Source organism: Pseudopodoces humilis, chromosome 22, assembly GCF_049639895.1.
Source record: "Pseudopodoces humilis isolate 2021_Gansu_Grassland_sample_001 chromosome 22, ASM4963989v1, whole genome shotgun sequence".
Taxonomy (NCBI): domain Eukaryota; kingdom Metazoa; phylum Chordata; class Aves; order Passeriformes; family Paridae; genus Pseudopodoces; species Pseudopodoces humilis.
Window position 1 is genome coordinate 7,396,332 of NC_142221.1, and position 13,339 is coordinate 7,409,670.

The following is a 13,339-nucleotide window of genomic DNA, read 5'->3' on the forward strand; positions in this document are numbered from 1 at the left end:
CTGAGGACTGGCTCTTCCCCAGCCTGCCCCATTAAAAATCCCCCAAGTCATAAAACAAGAGGTTTTCCCAAAAACAAGTCAAGCCCTCCACATTTCTCTCACAGCACTGTTCAAGCTGTGGGACCTGCTTGGCTCGGTTTCTCTCACCAGAGCCTCCTGCTGAAGCTGAGCACTTTCTGTCAGGTCCCTTCACTCCGAGCTGTCAGTCCCCAGGAGCAGGAGGTCCCTGCCACTTCCTCTGCTCCTGGATCTCTCCAGAGGAGCAGGCTGGAGGCCTCTGCACACCAGGGGATTTCTGACAAGGTCTCCCAGCACAGTCCAGCAAACACCAACCTCCATCTGCTGAGGTTCAGGTGACTGCAATGCACCATCCCACAGACAGCAGCACCTTCTGCTTTTATTTTCCTCCTTGTCTGGCACCATCTCTCCTGAGCTGTGCCCAGTGCCCTCTGCCAGCTCTCACCACCGGGGCTGCACTTGCTCTGTGGTGGTGCTGCCTCACCCAGTGCTCCTTTACTCTTTGAATCCAGGCATTTACTACCTCCTGGAGGCATCACCAGCTTATTTGTAGCTGAAGAGTGTTTTCTGAATGGAGACCCAAGACAAAACAATGCCCCAAGGACCCTCCCTGACATGACCAGATTCTGGGATAGCTCGAGAAGGGAAGCACTTTGGCCCCGCATTTATCTTCTCTGGATGTTTTGCCTGCTGTTCCTTTCTCTCCAAGTAGAGCTAAGCCCCAGGTTTAATAAGGCCATTTGCTGCAAGAATAAAATCTGTGTTGCTTTGAAGGCATGGAAACAGCCTGGGTGCACTCAACCCAACAACTTGGCATAATTTAGGAGCTTTTGTGGATGCCTGGACCCATTCCAGGAACCCAGCCTGCACCAGCCTTGGTGTCCTGTCAAGCCCACCCAGCCTCGTGCCTGCTCCCTGTAGGATCTACAGAAAAGTCTGATGGAGCCATGGTGAGAAGTGACACCCATCAGCTGGTCTGGAGCAGCCACCTCACCCCTGAGGATGGGGGATTTGCAGAGAATTTTGCTACATAAGGACACCTTTGTGTCACCACAGCCAGGAAACCATCGGTGACAGTCACCCCAGTGTGACCACACTCCCATGACTTCTCTTTGCTGCACCCTTCCACATCCACAGATATTTTATCAGCTGCCTGACAGGCCTGGCACACCCTGTCTCAGAGCTGTGCTGCCCTTACCAGCAGCAAAGCCATTAAACCCCCTTTGCAGCCCCCTATGCATTCGCTTCATGCCTTTAATCCTGACAGCCCAAGTAAATTCCTCCTGAAAAGAAAACCCTTGTTCCCCCTCCCCGAGCTGCTGCTTCTTGCTAAATGTCATTAAAAGCAGAACCCACGGTAACATCAGTCCTTGCTGAAGGTTGAAACCACCTTGACTGTAATCTTGGTTTGGCACTGGATAGAAAAAAAAAAAAAAAACACAACAAAAAAACCCAGATACTTCTTCCACTTCTCTGTCAGCTCCACTTTGCATCAAAATCTCCTTTGTATGTCACACAGCTATTAAAGTTGTGGATTGTGGCTGGGCTCTGTGTGTGTGGACGTGTGTGTGTCTGTGCCTGTGTCTCAGAAACTGGGTCACCCAGAGAGCGCTCCATGAAAACGCTGCCCTGACAAATCCAGGCTGGCAAAACTCAAAGATACCCCTTATAATGTTTTTCTGCCTCCCATCATGCTTTGAAATGAGCAAATAATACCACTTTCTGCTGTATTTTTGTATCTTTTATTCAGGAGCTTCCTGAGGTAAATAACCTCAGGCAGGCAAATCCAAGGGGATGCTCCTATCTCTCTTGCTGTCTGCTCACACTGAAATCATGATATACTTTGCTTTCATGAAGCTCTTTATAAAACATTCATTTTTTTTTTCCAGGAGAAATGGCTATCAAGGAGGGCAAGAAACTTCACACATTTGGCTCAGGCTTCAATCCCAGTATTTTGTCAGCCCTCTCTCCCTGTCAGTGCCCTAGAGGTGACAGGAGGGCACCTGCAGAGCCCACAGCACCTCCCCATCACACAGGGGACGCCTGTGGCCATCACCTCGGCCAGAGCAGAGGGTGGCTGCTCAGCCAGAGCCCTTCCAGCAGGCACACATCCTGTAATTCCCAGCAGGGCTCTCAATAACACAGCCCAGGCAGTTCTGGCTGAGGAGTGAAGCCCACCTCTGGGGCACTGAGAGGTGGGGAAGCAGCAGAACAGAGAGTGGGGCTGGCCCAGCTCAGCACCAGACAAAATCCAGGCTGCTGGAGGGGGCAAGAAGTGGGGAACTGAAAGTTGCTGACTCCATGCAGGACAGAAAGATGTGGGCAACACTCAGGAGGAGCTGAGAGGAGGAAGCTTGTGAGTTTTTTTACTAGCAGCTTATTTTAATATTTACAGCATGAGAGAAGAGATGGCAGGAAGAAATGCCTGGGCAGGAAAGGCTTTTCCTGTTAAGCAGAATTGCAAAGAAGGTCTTGGGGGCCAAATACTGCTCTTTTTTTCTTTGTGCTACTCTCTGCACCTGGACTCTCTGCACTTATTTTCCTTAAAGAAAGCAAAGCTTAAGTGACCACAAATAGAACCAGTGACACGAAAGGGAATGGAAGGATCTGGCTTCAGACAGACATCTGCTGGTCTGGGGGAGAGCTGTAGAGGAGGATTTCAAAACCCCAGGATGAGGGAAGCAGAGTTGAGGAACAGAAAGTGCATTTTCACAGGCTCTGATCTAGACTCTGTCTGTATCTTAGCGCTCCACTCTGGTAAATCACAGCGTGCAGGTTGTGAACCCCATTTTACCAACAGGAAAGCGAAGCAGGGCAGAGGTAACAGGCAGCATTCATCATCTGAGGGGGCTTGGCAGCACCCAGAGCCAGGCAGAGGAGGCAGAGAGCCTTTCCCAGCACAGCTTGGAAAAGAAAACAGAGGGATTGCAGTGTGGGAGCAGGGGAGGGGGCACAGGCTCCCAGCAGATCCATCGGGAGCCATGGGAAGGAGAGCGAGTTCCAGGTGCTGCCTTGTGAACCTGGCAGCGGGGGAGCTGAACCCCCCAGAGCATCCCAAACATCGGGCAGGTTTGGGGTTGTTTGGGGTCGCTGGTCCAGGAGCCAGCGGTGGTGTGTTCATGTGGGTGTGTTCAGCAGGCTGTAGGGAGGGGGGACACGGGACATTCCCTCCCCCAAAGCCCGCTCCGTGTCCTCTGGTTAATGAATTCAGCCGCGAGTTTAGGGGATCTAAGGAGAATGAATTGTCAGAGCTTCGGAAGCCAGGGATGGCAGGGGAATTACTGCTAATCCTTTCTTGTGGGACACAACACTCCAAAGGATTTAAAGGCTATTCAAAAATGTAGAAGAAGAAGAAGAAGTGACAAGGGCACCCCTCCCTCTCTCTTACGTTTTTAGGTTGGTCACTTGCTGCTGGCTGGGAAAGACAGAAAAGAGAAACTTCCAGGAAAGGGAGAGAAGAAAAGATGAAGAATGAAGATTAGATCTGGAGAAAAGCCGATCTTACCCTCTCAGGGAGTGTAGGCTGCAATTAAATCTCTTTTGCCTAACAATACCCAATTGTTATTTGCGCAGTAGTACTCAAGATGTGGCGATAAGGGAGGAAGGAGCTGCAGGCAGGGGAGGTTGCCTTGTTTTCCTTGGAAATCCTCTGTCTGGAGGGCCCTGGGCCCCAGTCCTACACTGACTAAAAGTCACTGAAGTCCTAAAGTAACGCTTTACCTGAGGATCTCCCCATCGCCAATAATAAATGCATTTTGAACAGCTTTGGTGGAAGGATTTTGGAAGGGTGGGGTTTGAATATCCTCTCCCTGCTGTTTGATAGACACGGTCAAGGCTTTGGTCAGGCAAAGGGTGTGTGACCAAAGGTCACTCCCTCTATATTTGGGTAGGCTGGCAGGCACAAAGGCAGGGCTGGCCTGGGCTTCTTTTGTCCTCCAGAGATGCTGAAGTTCTTTCATCCCAGCCACTTGTCCTTGCTGGACCCCAAGGGCTGCCAGTCTCCATCCTGTCCCCTTCAAAACATGCCTGGTACACATGCAATGCTCATTTCCATCACTCTGATTATCATTACACAAAAAAGTCGCACTTTCAGACTCACCAGGAGCCTTCTGCTGTGTAGGTGCTTGGGTTAGTGCTGGAAACCCTGGCACCAAGCCACCTCCAGCATCTGGGATCCACTCAGCTAAACTGTGGCCTCTTTCCCACCCTGAGATCCTGCACTAATACCTTCCCTATTCATTTTCTTCCTTTTTCTTGCTTTTCAGGTGTTTTAACAGAGCTGTCCTCAATTATGCAATGTTTCTCTGTGTGTTCAGAGCAGCACAGGGAGGTCCAGGCTGGTGCATTATCGACTGTGCCCTCTGGGTGACCTTGAGGCTGAGGAAGGTGAGAGCTCCTGGCAGATGGGCTCCTCTCTGCAAATCGTGCTTTGCTGTCATTTGTCCCAATTCCCAGCCTGAGCTGGTGATGGCAAAGAACAACTTATTAAGGAATTGCTTCTTTCCTCCCCTGTTCAGCTGCTCTCAGGCAGTTCCTATCGATCCACTGCACCTACTCAAGATGTTTTGCAAAAGGCACTTAGTGAAATTCATTCCGGGGGTTCATCAGTGGATTTTGCTGCCTGAACTGCACATGGGGCACAGGCAGGTGAAGGTTTGACTCTGAGAGGGTCATGGTAAGAGCTGTCATAGAAGAGGAATTCCTGTTTTGCCAAACATACTTTTCAGCGTGCTAAAAAAAAAAAAAAATCCTACAAAACAAAATCCAGGGTTTTTGTTTCGGGTGTATGGGAAACATTTTTATATTTTGGTGCTGTTTTGGGAGGCTAGTCAGATTGTGTAAATAGAAACAAACCTTAAAATGAAAATATACTCTGAAAAATAACAGCATAAGCCTAAGCAGACATTTTTTAAAATAACATTGTGGAGTGATTTAACTTTTATTATAAATCCCTTTTTCAGCCCCTCCAAAACATTTTTTTATATCACTGTTTCCATGAAAAATATCTATTCCAAAATTATATGCACCAGTAAACCAGAAACTCTGCTGTGACAATTCCCATTCCATAGATTCACCATGCTACCTCATTAAATTGCATAAACCACATACAAAATAGCATTTCCCAAAGGACAAACGCTCTCCCTGAGAACTTTCAACCTGTTCCTGTCAAGTACCAGCCGGACCAGGGAAACCAGCTGCTTTTCCTCGTTCTGCTGGGTTTTGAAGTGACTCTGGAAATCTGTGCTCCTGCTCAGGGGGGCCAGGGAGCGTTCTTGCAGCGCTGCTCCTGCAGCCAGCCAGATCCAGGTGGGAAGGACTGCACATGGCTTTGGATTCCAGCTGTTACAGCTGCTGCTGGGTGGGGAACACAAAGGCAATCCCACTAATGAGGGAACTGAGCTGAGCAAAGCACGCCTTGGTGACAGTGCCAGCACATCAGCATGTCCTGCCCCTCACACAGAACCCTCCACAAGGCAAGGAAGTCCAGAGCTGCATCTGTCCTGGCATTTTGCATGGGTCAAATGAAGATCAGAGTGAAATCAGGGCATGTCCATTGCAGATGGAATAGCTTGGATGCAACAGCCCTTTGGAGCTTTGTCTCCATTTTTTTTTTTTTTTTTTTGACCTGGGCAAAAGAGATGCTTTAATAACTGGAATATTTTCACATATTTACATGAGAGATGAATGCAAACCTGCAGGGGTGTTTGCTTGGCTGCTCACTTTTTCATCCACTGAGTAAATCCTATCAAAGCCACTTGCTGCAGAGTGGGCAGTTTCAAACAGTGCATCCAGCAGCTTTGGAAACGTGAGAACGTTGAGTTATCCTTTGGACACTTGCTTCCTGCAATGAAGGCAAATGAGAACATGTGATTCTGTGGGAACCACAGTATTCCCCCGTGTATAGCATTGGGGAAAGCTGTTTTGAGTCTTCCAAAAAAAGATCTACTGTATCTCTGCTGGGTAAATGGTGAAAATACAACTGTTCACACAGTCTTGTCCATCCTGGACTCATAAACCTCAGCACTGCCTGTGCAAGTCACAGAATTACAGAGTGGGTCAGGCTGGAAGGGATCACAGAGGGTCAGCTGAAGTTATGATGTTTTTTGTGGCTTTTCCTTGGACAATAAGGCAGCCAGGGGCAACTCACACATTCTTGTCTGCTGTGGAGATTCTGAATAGGAAAACAAGTGACCAGTTTCTTTTAAAATTGTGCTGGTGGGAGCCTCGTCTCAGCATCACTCCAGCTCTGCTAAAGTTGCTTTGATATTCAAAAAAACACTGACTTTTTAAACAATATTGTCCTAAATCCCTTTTATAAATGCCCAGAACCACTCAAAGGCTTTCTGAAACTCAGTGTTATAATTACAATCAAGAATCACAGGACTCTGTGCTTTGTGCCAGAAATACACATCCACTGAATTGTTTGCAGAGGAGCCACAGAGAGAAAGAGTGAAGGACAAATGCGGCTTCACTGCTACTCAATTCAGGAGCAGGAACTCCCACTCTATTTAATTTTTCCTCTTTTGTTTCTCAATTTAACTTGGAGCTGCTGAAATTCAAGCTAATGTTTGCTTTGTCCTCTGTGCTTTCCTTTGGCCTCAGTCCAGGGGACCTCGAGTTGTGGCTGGTTCACTGTCCCCCACCATCTCCAGCAGCCTCTGTGTCTGGAGGAGGAGGAAGGTGGTTGAAAGGCTGAGGAGGAAGGTCTGCAGGACCCATCAATCCCAGCAGAGGTGAGGAGAACTTCATTTTGGGAATTGCTGGCATAGTATTCAGCATATGCAGAACAAACTGTCTTGAGCAGAGGAACGCAGTATCAAGCTTTGTTCTTTAAATCTTCATCTCCTGGGTCACACAAAAAGCTTAGGGAGGGCTGTGGGGGGGTTTGGTTGTGTTATCTGACACAGCACACAGAGAGGGAGCTGTGATTCAGCTTTTGCCAGCACAAGGCCTGTCTCTCCCTCTCTACCCAGTAATGTCTGATGTTGATCCCCAATCCTGCTTCCATGGAAATGCCCCTGTCTGGTGCTTAGAAAAGTGAGCAGATAAATATCAGATCTGATTCACCACTCAGTTGCTTCTGTTTTACCTCTGCAGAACACCACTGATCATCGAAGGATTAGCAAGATTAAAACCAGAGTAATTCAGTGATGAATCCCAACCAGAGCCTTTGGTGGAAAGAGAGCAATTCTCCTGCACCACCCAACACCCCACACGTCGATGGAGTGCTCCGTGATGTGATTCCACGGCATTTAGACTTTCCTTCCCTTGATTCAGGACAGTGCTGGGGTACACTTAGTTCAGCTAACCCAGACCTTTCCCCTCTATCTCTTCTCCCTGCAAAGTGTTTCTCAGTGAAACAAAAGCAAAACTCCCTCACCCAGTCCTGTTCCAGGTGGCAGCTCACCCCTGGGGAAGGCTGAGCAGACAGGCAGACCTGAACTCCATTTCAAACCCTGGATGCTTTTGCAGCACCTTCCAACAGTGAATTAAAGCTGATCCAGAGAGTGAAAAAGCTTAATCTAGAACTTGATGGCTGTAAACATCAAAATACTTCATTCAGGCTCAATTTTGCTTGCTTAGATTAGTCCCAGAGCATACCCACAAACACTGGATGAGGAGAAGCAATGGGAGCAAAAAAATATTTCAGTTTAAAGGTGTTACACATGTCTTGTTCCCCCAAGAAAACTCAAAAATGTCCTCTCAAATGCTAAATAACATGGATATAAGTAAGATTTTCAGGTGATGGTTTCAATATTTGGTCTTAGTCTAAATAAAACTGAAAGAAACATGTTGGGCAAATTTCCCAGCCACAGAAACCTCTCTCCCTGATGACAAAACCACTCAGGCTCCCTGAGCAGCTGCCAGGTGGGCTGTAGGATGTCCCATTGGTCTCTGGAGGGTTTGTCCCCTGAGTCATGGTGCCCACAGAGGCAGGCACAAGACTTTCGGAATCCAAACCTCGTTTCTGTTTGACAAAGCTTTTAGAGCTGAAAATCCTGTGTCTTCACCTTTGAGAGTCTGGGCTCCCCTCAAAGCAACAGACTGTGAAGGTGCTCTGGGTAAATGGTCTCAGGACCCAAATCCAGCTTCAGAAGCAGCCAGATGACAGTAAGAGCACTGGCCTGTTCCTACAGCCACCAAACCTGAGGTATTGCTGGTTCACCTGTGGGTGACAGCCATGGGCAAACACAGAGCTCAGGCAATTCTTCTGCCCTTGTCACTCCTTAACTTGCACATTTCCTTGAGAAAAGGTGACCAGCAAGGCAGGAATGTCTGTAGTGCTTCCATCCACTCCCTCTGCCTCTGAACAGCAACAGAAGAACTTCTGAGCACCATCCAGCAGCCCAGGCCAGCATGGCAGACAGGGGAGGAAGAATCTTTCTTTCTCTTCACATGAGTTTTACCTCCTCATGATTCCATTTTTTGCCTTCCAGCAGCACCCCTGTCAGCTGCCTGCAGAAGATGTGCTTGCTTATTTCCTTGTCTTTCCACTCCAGGTAGGTGTTCCTCCTCAGGTACCGAGACAGCCCCAGCCTCTGCCTCAGCAGGGCCTTATCCACATTTTCCAGCACAACCATGATGATCCCAGTCTTTCCCTCCACCAGCTGCCAGGACTGGGCAATGTCAAACTCAAAGCTGCACCACTTGCTCTCCAGGAAGTCAGCGGAGATGACTGCGATGACATTCCTGCTACTGAGAAACCCCTCCTGGATGATATTGGTGACAACAGGTACCCCTGGCAGGAAGTCCCTGTAGTACAGACACAGGCGGAAGGGAGGTGCTCCCCCTTCCAAGGGTTCCACCAGCTCCTTTGTCACCCATTCCTGGTCTTTGCTGGAGTGGATGACAAAGGCATCGTAAGTGTCACCTCTTTCTGCGGAGTGTTTGCACCCACTGAGCAGCACCACGGAGTAGTAGAGCTGGAAGTAGTACTTGTAAATCAGGAAAAGGAGCACCACTACACAGAGCAGCACAACCACTGAGGAGGCAACCTTGCCTGCGCTGACGTGGCAGGAGGACAGGTCAAAGCTTGGCAGGCTCACGTTCACCGCGTACGAGGGAGTGTGGCACAGCATCAGCTCCTTGTTCTGCAGCAGCTCCTGCTTCTCCTTGATCCATGTCAGGAAGTCCAGGTACACACAGGAGCAGTCAAACAGGTTTTGAGAGATATCCAACAGGACCAGGCTGTCAGGCAGGATTTCCCAGGCTGAGTGCAGCAGAACAGTCAGCTGGTTTCTGCTGAAATCCAGGACTCTGAGGGCTCGGAGCGGCCGGTAGACTCCAGGATCGAAGGTCAGGAGCTTATTGTTACTGATGTTTAGCTCTTTTAGCTCAGAGAGGGCATCAAAAGTACTTTGATCCACATGTTCTAATTTGCATCTTGAAATATCCAAGGTGTGGAGGTGACTTAGGTTTTTGAAGTTGCCTGCCAGCTTATTGCCCTCAAAGGAGTTTCCTGCCATCTTGAGCACTTGCAAAGAGTTCAAGCCACAAAATGTGCACTGGGATTTAACTTCGGTTTTGGTATGGGAAATATCAAGGTAAATCAGTTTCTGAAGGGACAGAAAGACAGGGTAGGAGCCAGGACCAAATAAAGTTGTGTGCTGAAGGTCCAAATATAACAAATTCTTCACATTAGTGAAATCTCCAGTCAATCTGATATTAGAATTGAAGCTTAAGTTCAAGTGTTTCAAATTTGGACAATTTTGGAACTGAGGGGAGCAGCAACCACTGAAGGTGAGTCTATTCTCACTCAAATCTATAACCTCCAGGTTAGTGAGATCCTCAAAATTCTGACTGAAGTTTTTGAGTCTTTTGTTCTTGGTAATACGGAGCACTCTCAGCTCCTTGAAAAGCGACAGCTTCAGGGCAGGCACATCCTCAAAACCGCATTTTTTGCATTCCAGCTGTTTCACTTTAGACCTCGCAGGAACCTGTGATATCTCCTCAAGTCCGAGGTCCACCAAGCGAACAGTGGAGACGTTGCCTATGCAGTTAAAGAGAGTGTCTGTGTCATCCTCAAACTCCCTGAAGCAGATTAAGACAAACTCTTCCATCTGTACCTGGCACAGTCCAGTCAAGAGCCCCCTCTCAAAGTCCTGCAGGTTCTTACTGTCCCTGAACTCCCCAACTATGAGTCTGCTGACCTGCAAACCAGCCAGGCCTTGCAGAGAAGTTTGCATCATGAAGTTCTCAAAAGCGGACCTGAGGGCCAGCTCAGCGAGGTGAATCCCCGCAAAGGCCCCCGGCTGTATGGATTTTATATTGTTCAAGGAAAGCACCAGAGTCAGGTTGACCCTGTTCCCTTCCCTCAGGGCATCAAGGTCTCCTCTGGAGATAGATGTGATCTTGTTAGAGAAGAAGCTCAGGTGCCTGAGGGAGGTCATGTTGGTGAAATAGTCAGGAAGCTTCAATGAAGTAATGCTGTTGTGGCCTAAATTCAGCTCCTGCAGAGTGTGCAAGTGTCCAATGGGCAGCTCAGACAGAGAGGTTCTGTTGGTTTCCACCAGAACCAGCTTTTTCAGAGATGTTAAGCCATAGAAAGCTGCTTTCCCAAGGTGCTGGAGAGAATTGGCAGTTAAAATCAAGCTGGAAAGTCTATGGAGATCCATAAAGGAGTTATCTTCTATTGTGTGGAGGTGGCACCTGTTGGGCATGAAAAGAAAATAAAAGTGCATGAAACACTGGTCCTTTCCTTGTTCCTTGAGAGCTGATGTGACATCCTCAGGCTCAGTCTCACGCTGGGGGCTGGTTTGGCTTTGCTGTGCTGGGCAGAGCCAGCATCCCTGGATGTTCAAAGGGAATGTTCCTCCAGCAGGAGACCTGATCTCACCTCCTCCTCTCCTCCCTCTCTAATCTTAAATTCAAAGCAGGAGACCTGGAGACCTGGTGAAGACCAAAAATTTGTCCAGGCACCAGGAAAGAAGAACCCTAGCTTTCAGTTTAGGCCAAAGTGACTTTGTGATGACCACCACTGATGGAAGAACCCACAGCTGGCACCCCCAGCCCTCAGACTGCCACCTCAGCCACATCTGGGCAGCCCCACTGGCACCAGAGCAGATGTGGCAGAGCTCACAACTCTGTCAGCACTTGGTATCTGGTGATGGCTCAGAGGGAGCAGACCTCAGGCTGTGCTGGCTCTGAAAGAGAAAAGGAAGAGGGGAAAACAAACCTCTAAGGTTTGTTTGATGTGGAAAGGTCCAAATTTTGAGCCCCAAATCCATTCTGCAGTGAAATGCAGCAGAATTAGTTTAATAATCCAGCCAGTGCCTCACAGCAAATGTGCTCTGCCACTCAGCCACTTTGGAGCTAGAGCTGTGATGGGACTGAGTGACATTTCACAGTGAAACAATTTACCCAGAGAAACTGTTGTCTGAAGTTAATGGAAATTATACATCAATTCAAATTTGCTAATAGGCCTCCCCCATCTCCTCCCCCAGATATGTGAGGAGAAAGGAAAAGAGAATATGTTGATATTTTAAAACAGCCTTTTGGAAAATGAATGTACCTTCATGTTATTTTTTTTTTAACTGTGATTAGAAAAACAGCTCACCCAAGATGTTCCACTTCAGAGTTTTTGTAACAGTGAAAGGTCTGACATTTTCCTTGTTCATAGACAAGTGAAACATCTTCCTCCTCCTTCTCACATCTCAACCTACAAGATCAGACTGACAGACCCAGCTCTGAGTGCAGAGTGTGCACTCAGTGACTGACTAAAATCTGCACATCACTTCTCCATGGGGATGTGCAAAATGACAGACACAGGGACAGAGTCACAAGAAAAAAAAACAAAACAGAAAAAACCCAACTAACAAAACGCAGCCAAAACAAATAGACCCCAAAATAAGCCACCAATGTAACCCAGCTGGTGAAGAAAAATTAACCAGTACCCACATAATAGATCCCATTACCTTGAGAGATCCAGAAGCTGCAGCTCAGGGACTGATGCAAAATAATTTGACTCCAGTGATTTCAGATTGCTGAAACTGAGGTCCAGGTTCTGGGTGGTGTTTGGGACTCCATCAGGAACTCCAGAGATGTTCAGTCCGGTGCATCTGAAGGTTGTGTTAGGGGTGACCTGTAACAGAGGCAGATCCCTTCATGGTCAACATCTGCACTTCACAAAGTGCCAGAAAATGTCACTGTCAGGAAATCAGGGGCAGAATGACCCCTGCCTTGTGGTTCATTCCTAAAGGATCTGCCCTGAGTTTTAGGAAATAATGTTACATACCCTAAGCATTTTTCTCACTTCTAATAGAACCTACTCCCCAGGAAGAGTGTGGTCATTGAAGTATTTGAATTAAATTCTGGTCTCAAAAACATCTGTATTTCTTGCTGATTGGAGGTGGGACAAAACTACAGGACAGCATTCCTTGAGGTTACAGATGAACCAGCAGCCACCTTTGAGAGAGCCAGCAGGACAAACACTCATGGATGCACTGAATATCCAGGAACAGCTCTCAGTTCTGAACCAAAGTTATTCTGCAAGCAAATTATTGTCAGCAAAGCTTTGCAAATGGCTGTTGGTGCTTGGTGAAATCACTCTAGTGCACAAACCAGGCAAAAATCTGTGTTTTGTAGAAATTACACAGTTTGGATCCCTTCTAAGGGAAATATAATCTATTACAAAAACTGCAGTGCAGCACCCTCAGAAGAACAGAAAATCAACAAGAAGAAACGTTCTTGCTGCTGTTTCTGGTTCTTGGATATTTTTGAGACCAGAATTTACTTCAAATACTTCAATCATCTTGACAATAACCTTGGAAAAAAAAGCTGGGCTTTCCTAAGACAACTCGAGGCTTGAGGCACAAATCCCCCAAGCAGAGGGAAGAGCTGCACCAGAGAAACAGAAGGATTTTGTGCTCTCTTGGAGCTCACATACCTCCAAGCAGGGATCCAGGAGGCAGCCTGCCACTGGGCACGGGACAAATGGCAGCTGCAGCAGCACCAGGAGTGTCCCCACAGGATGGGCTCCTCTCCTGGGCATCTTCAGGGGGTCAGGAGTGCAGGAGGAAGGAGCGTGGAGAGAGAAACCTGGAGACAGAAAGCTCCTGCTTGTTGTGTTGCACCACTCCTGCCTCTCACGGAACACAACACGGAGTTGCAGAGAATGAGGAGGGAAGTGAAACTTGGTCACTGCCTTGTTTCTTCACATGCACTGGTGAAATGCTCTTCTTGAAATTGTTTTTTAAAAACTGTTTAAAACAAACAAAAAAAAACAAAAACAAAAAAGAAGCAATGAAAGACATAGTTTGGGCTAGAAATTAAAGAGGAATAGTTTCATCAGTGTCACTTGACTTGATTGCCTCTGATTAAT

At 47.7% G+C, this 13,339-nt stretch overlaps 1 protein-coding gene across 3 annotated transcripts; it reads right to left on the reverse strand.

The window, feature by feature from the left end:
- Positions 1-4,960: 4,960 nt before the first annotated feature.
- On the reverse strand, positions 4,961-13,081 carry TLR4 (toll like receptor 4). 3 transcript variants are annotated; one of them, XM_005527197.3, is made up of 4 exons: positions 12,905-13,081; positions 11,934-12,100; positions 8,427-10,668; positions 4,961-5,860 (listed from the first exon to the last, which is right to left on the reverse strand). In XM_005527197.3, exons 1-4 carry the CDS (start codon positions 13,007-13,009, stop codon positions 5,795-5,797), a joined length of 2,580 nt encoding a protein of 859 aa, XP_005527254.3. In that variant the 5' UTR covers positions 13,010-13,081; the 3' UTR covers positions 4,961-5,794. The 3 variants fall into 3 exon arrangements, with proteins under 3 accessions (XP_005527254.3, XP_087922019.1, XP_087922018.1); XM_088065893.1 differs by lacking the exon at positions 12,905-13,081 and adding an exon at positions 11,576-11,690 and having other exon boundaries at positions 11,934-12,007; XM_088065892.1 differs by having other exon boundaries at positions 4,961-10,668.
- Positions 13,082-13,339: the final 258 nt, after the last annotated feature.

What these genes read in the sequence shown, in the direction of transcription:
- TLR4 (XM_005527197.3), bottom strand. Translation starts at nt 13,009, where the DNA reads ATGCCCAGGAGAGGAGCCCATCCTGTGGGGACACTCCTGGTGCTGCTG. An exon ending in CAGCTTCTGGATCTCTCAAG is followed by an intron (nt 10,669 to 11,933) that starts GTAATGGGATCT and finishes CATGCCCAACAG; the next exon opens with GTGCCACCTCCACACAATAG. An exon ending in AAAAATGGAATCATGAGGAG is followed by an intron (nt 5,861 to 8,426) that starts GTAAAACTCATG and finishes CCTTCATTGCAG; the next exon opens with GAAGCAAGTGTCCAAAGGAT.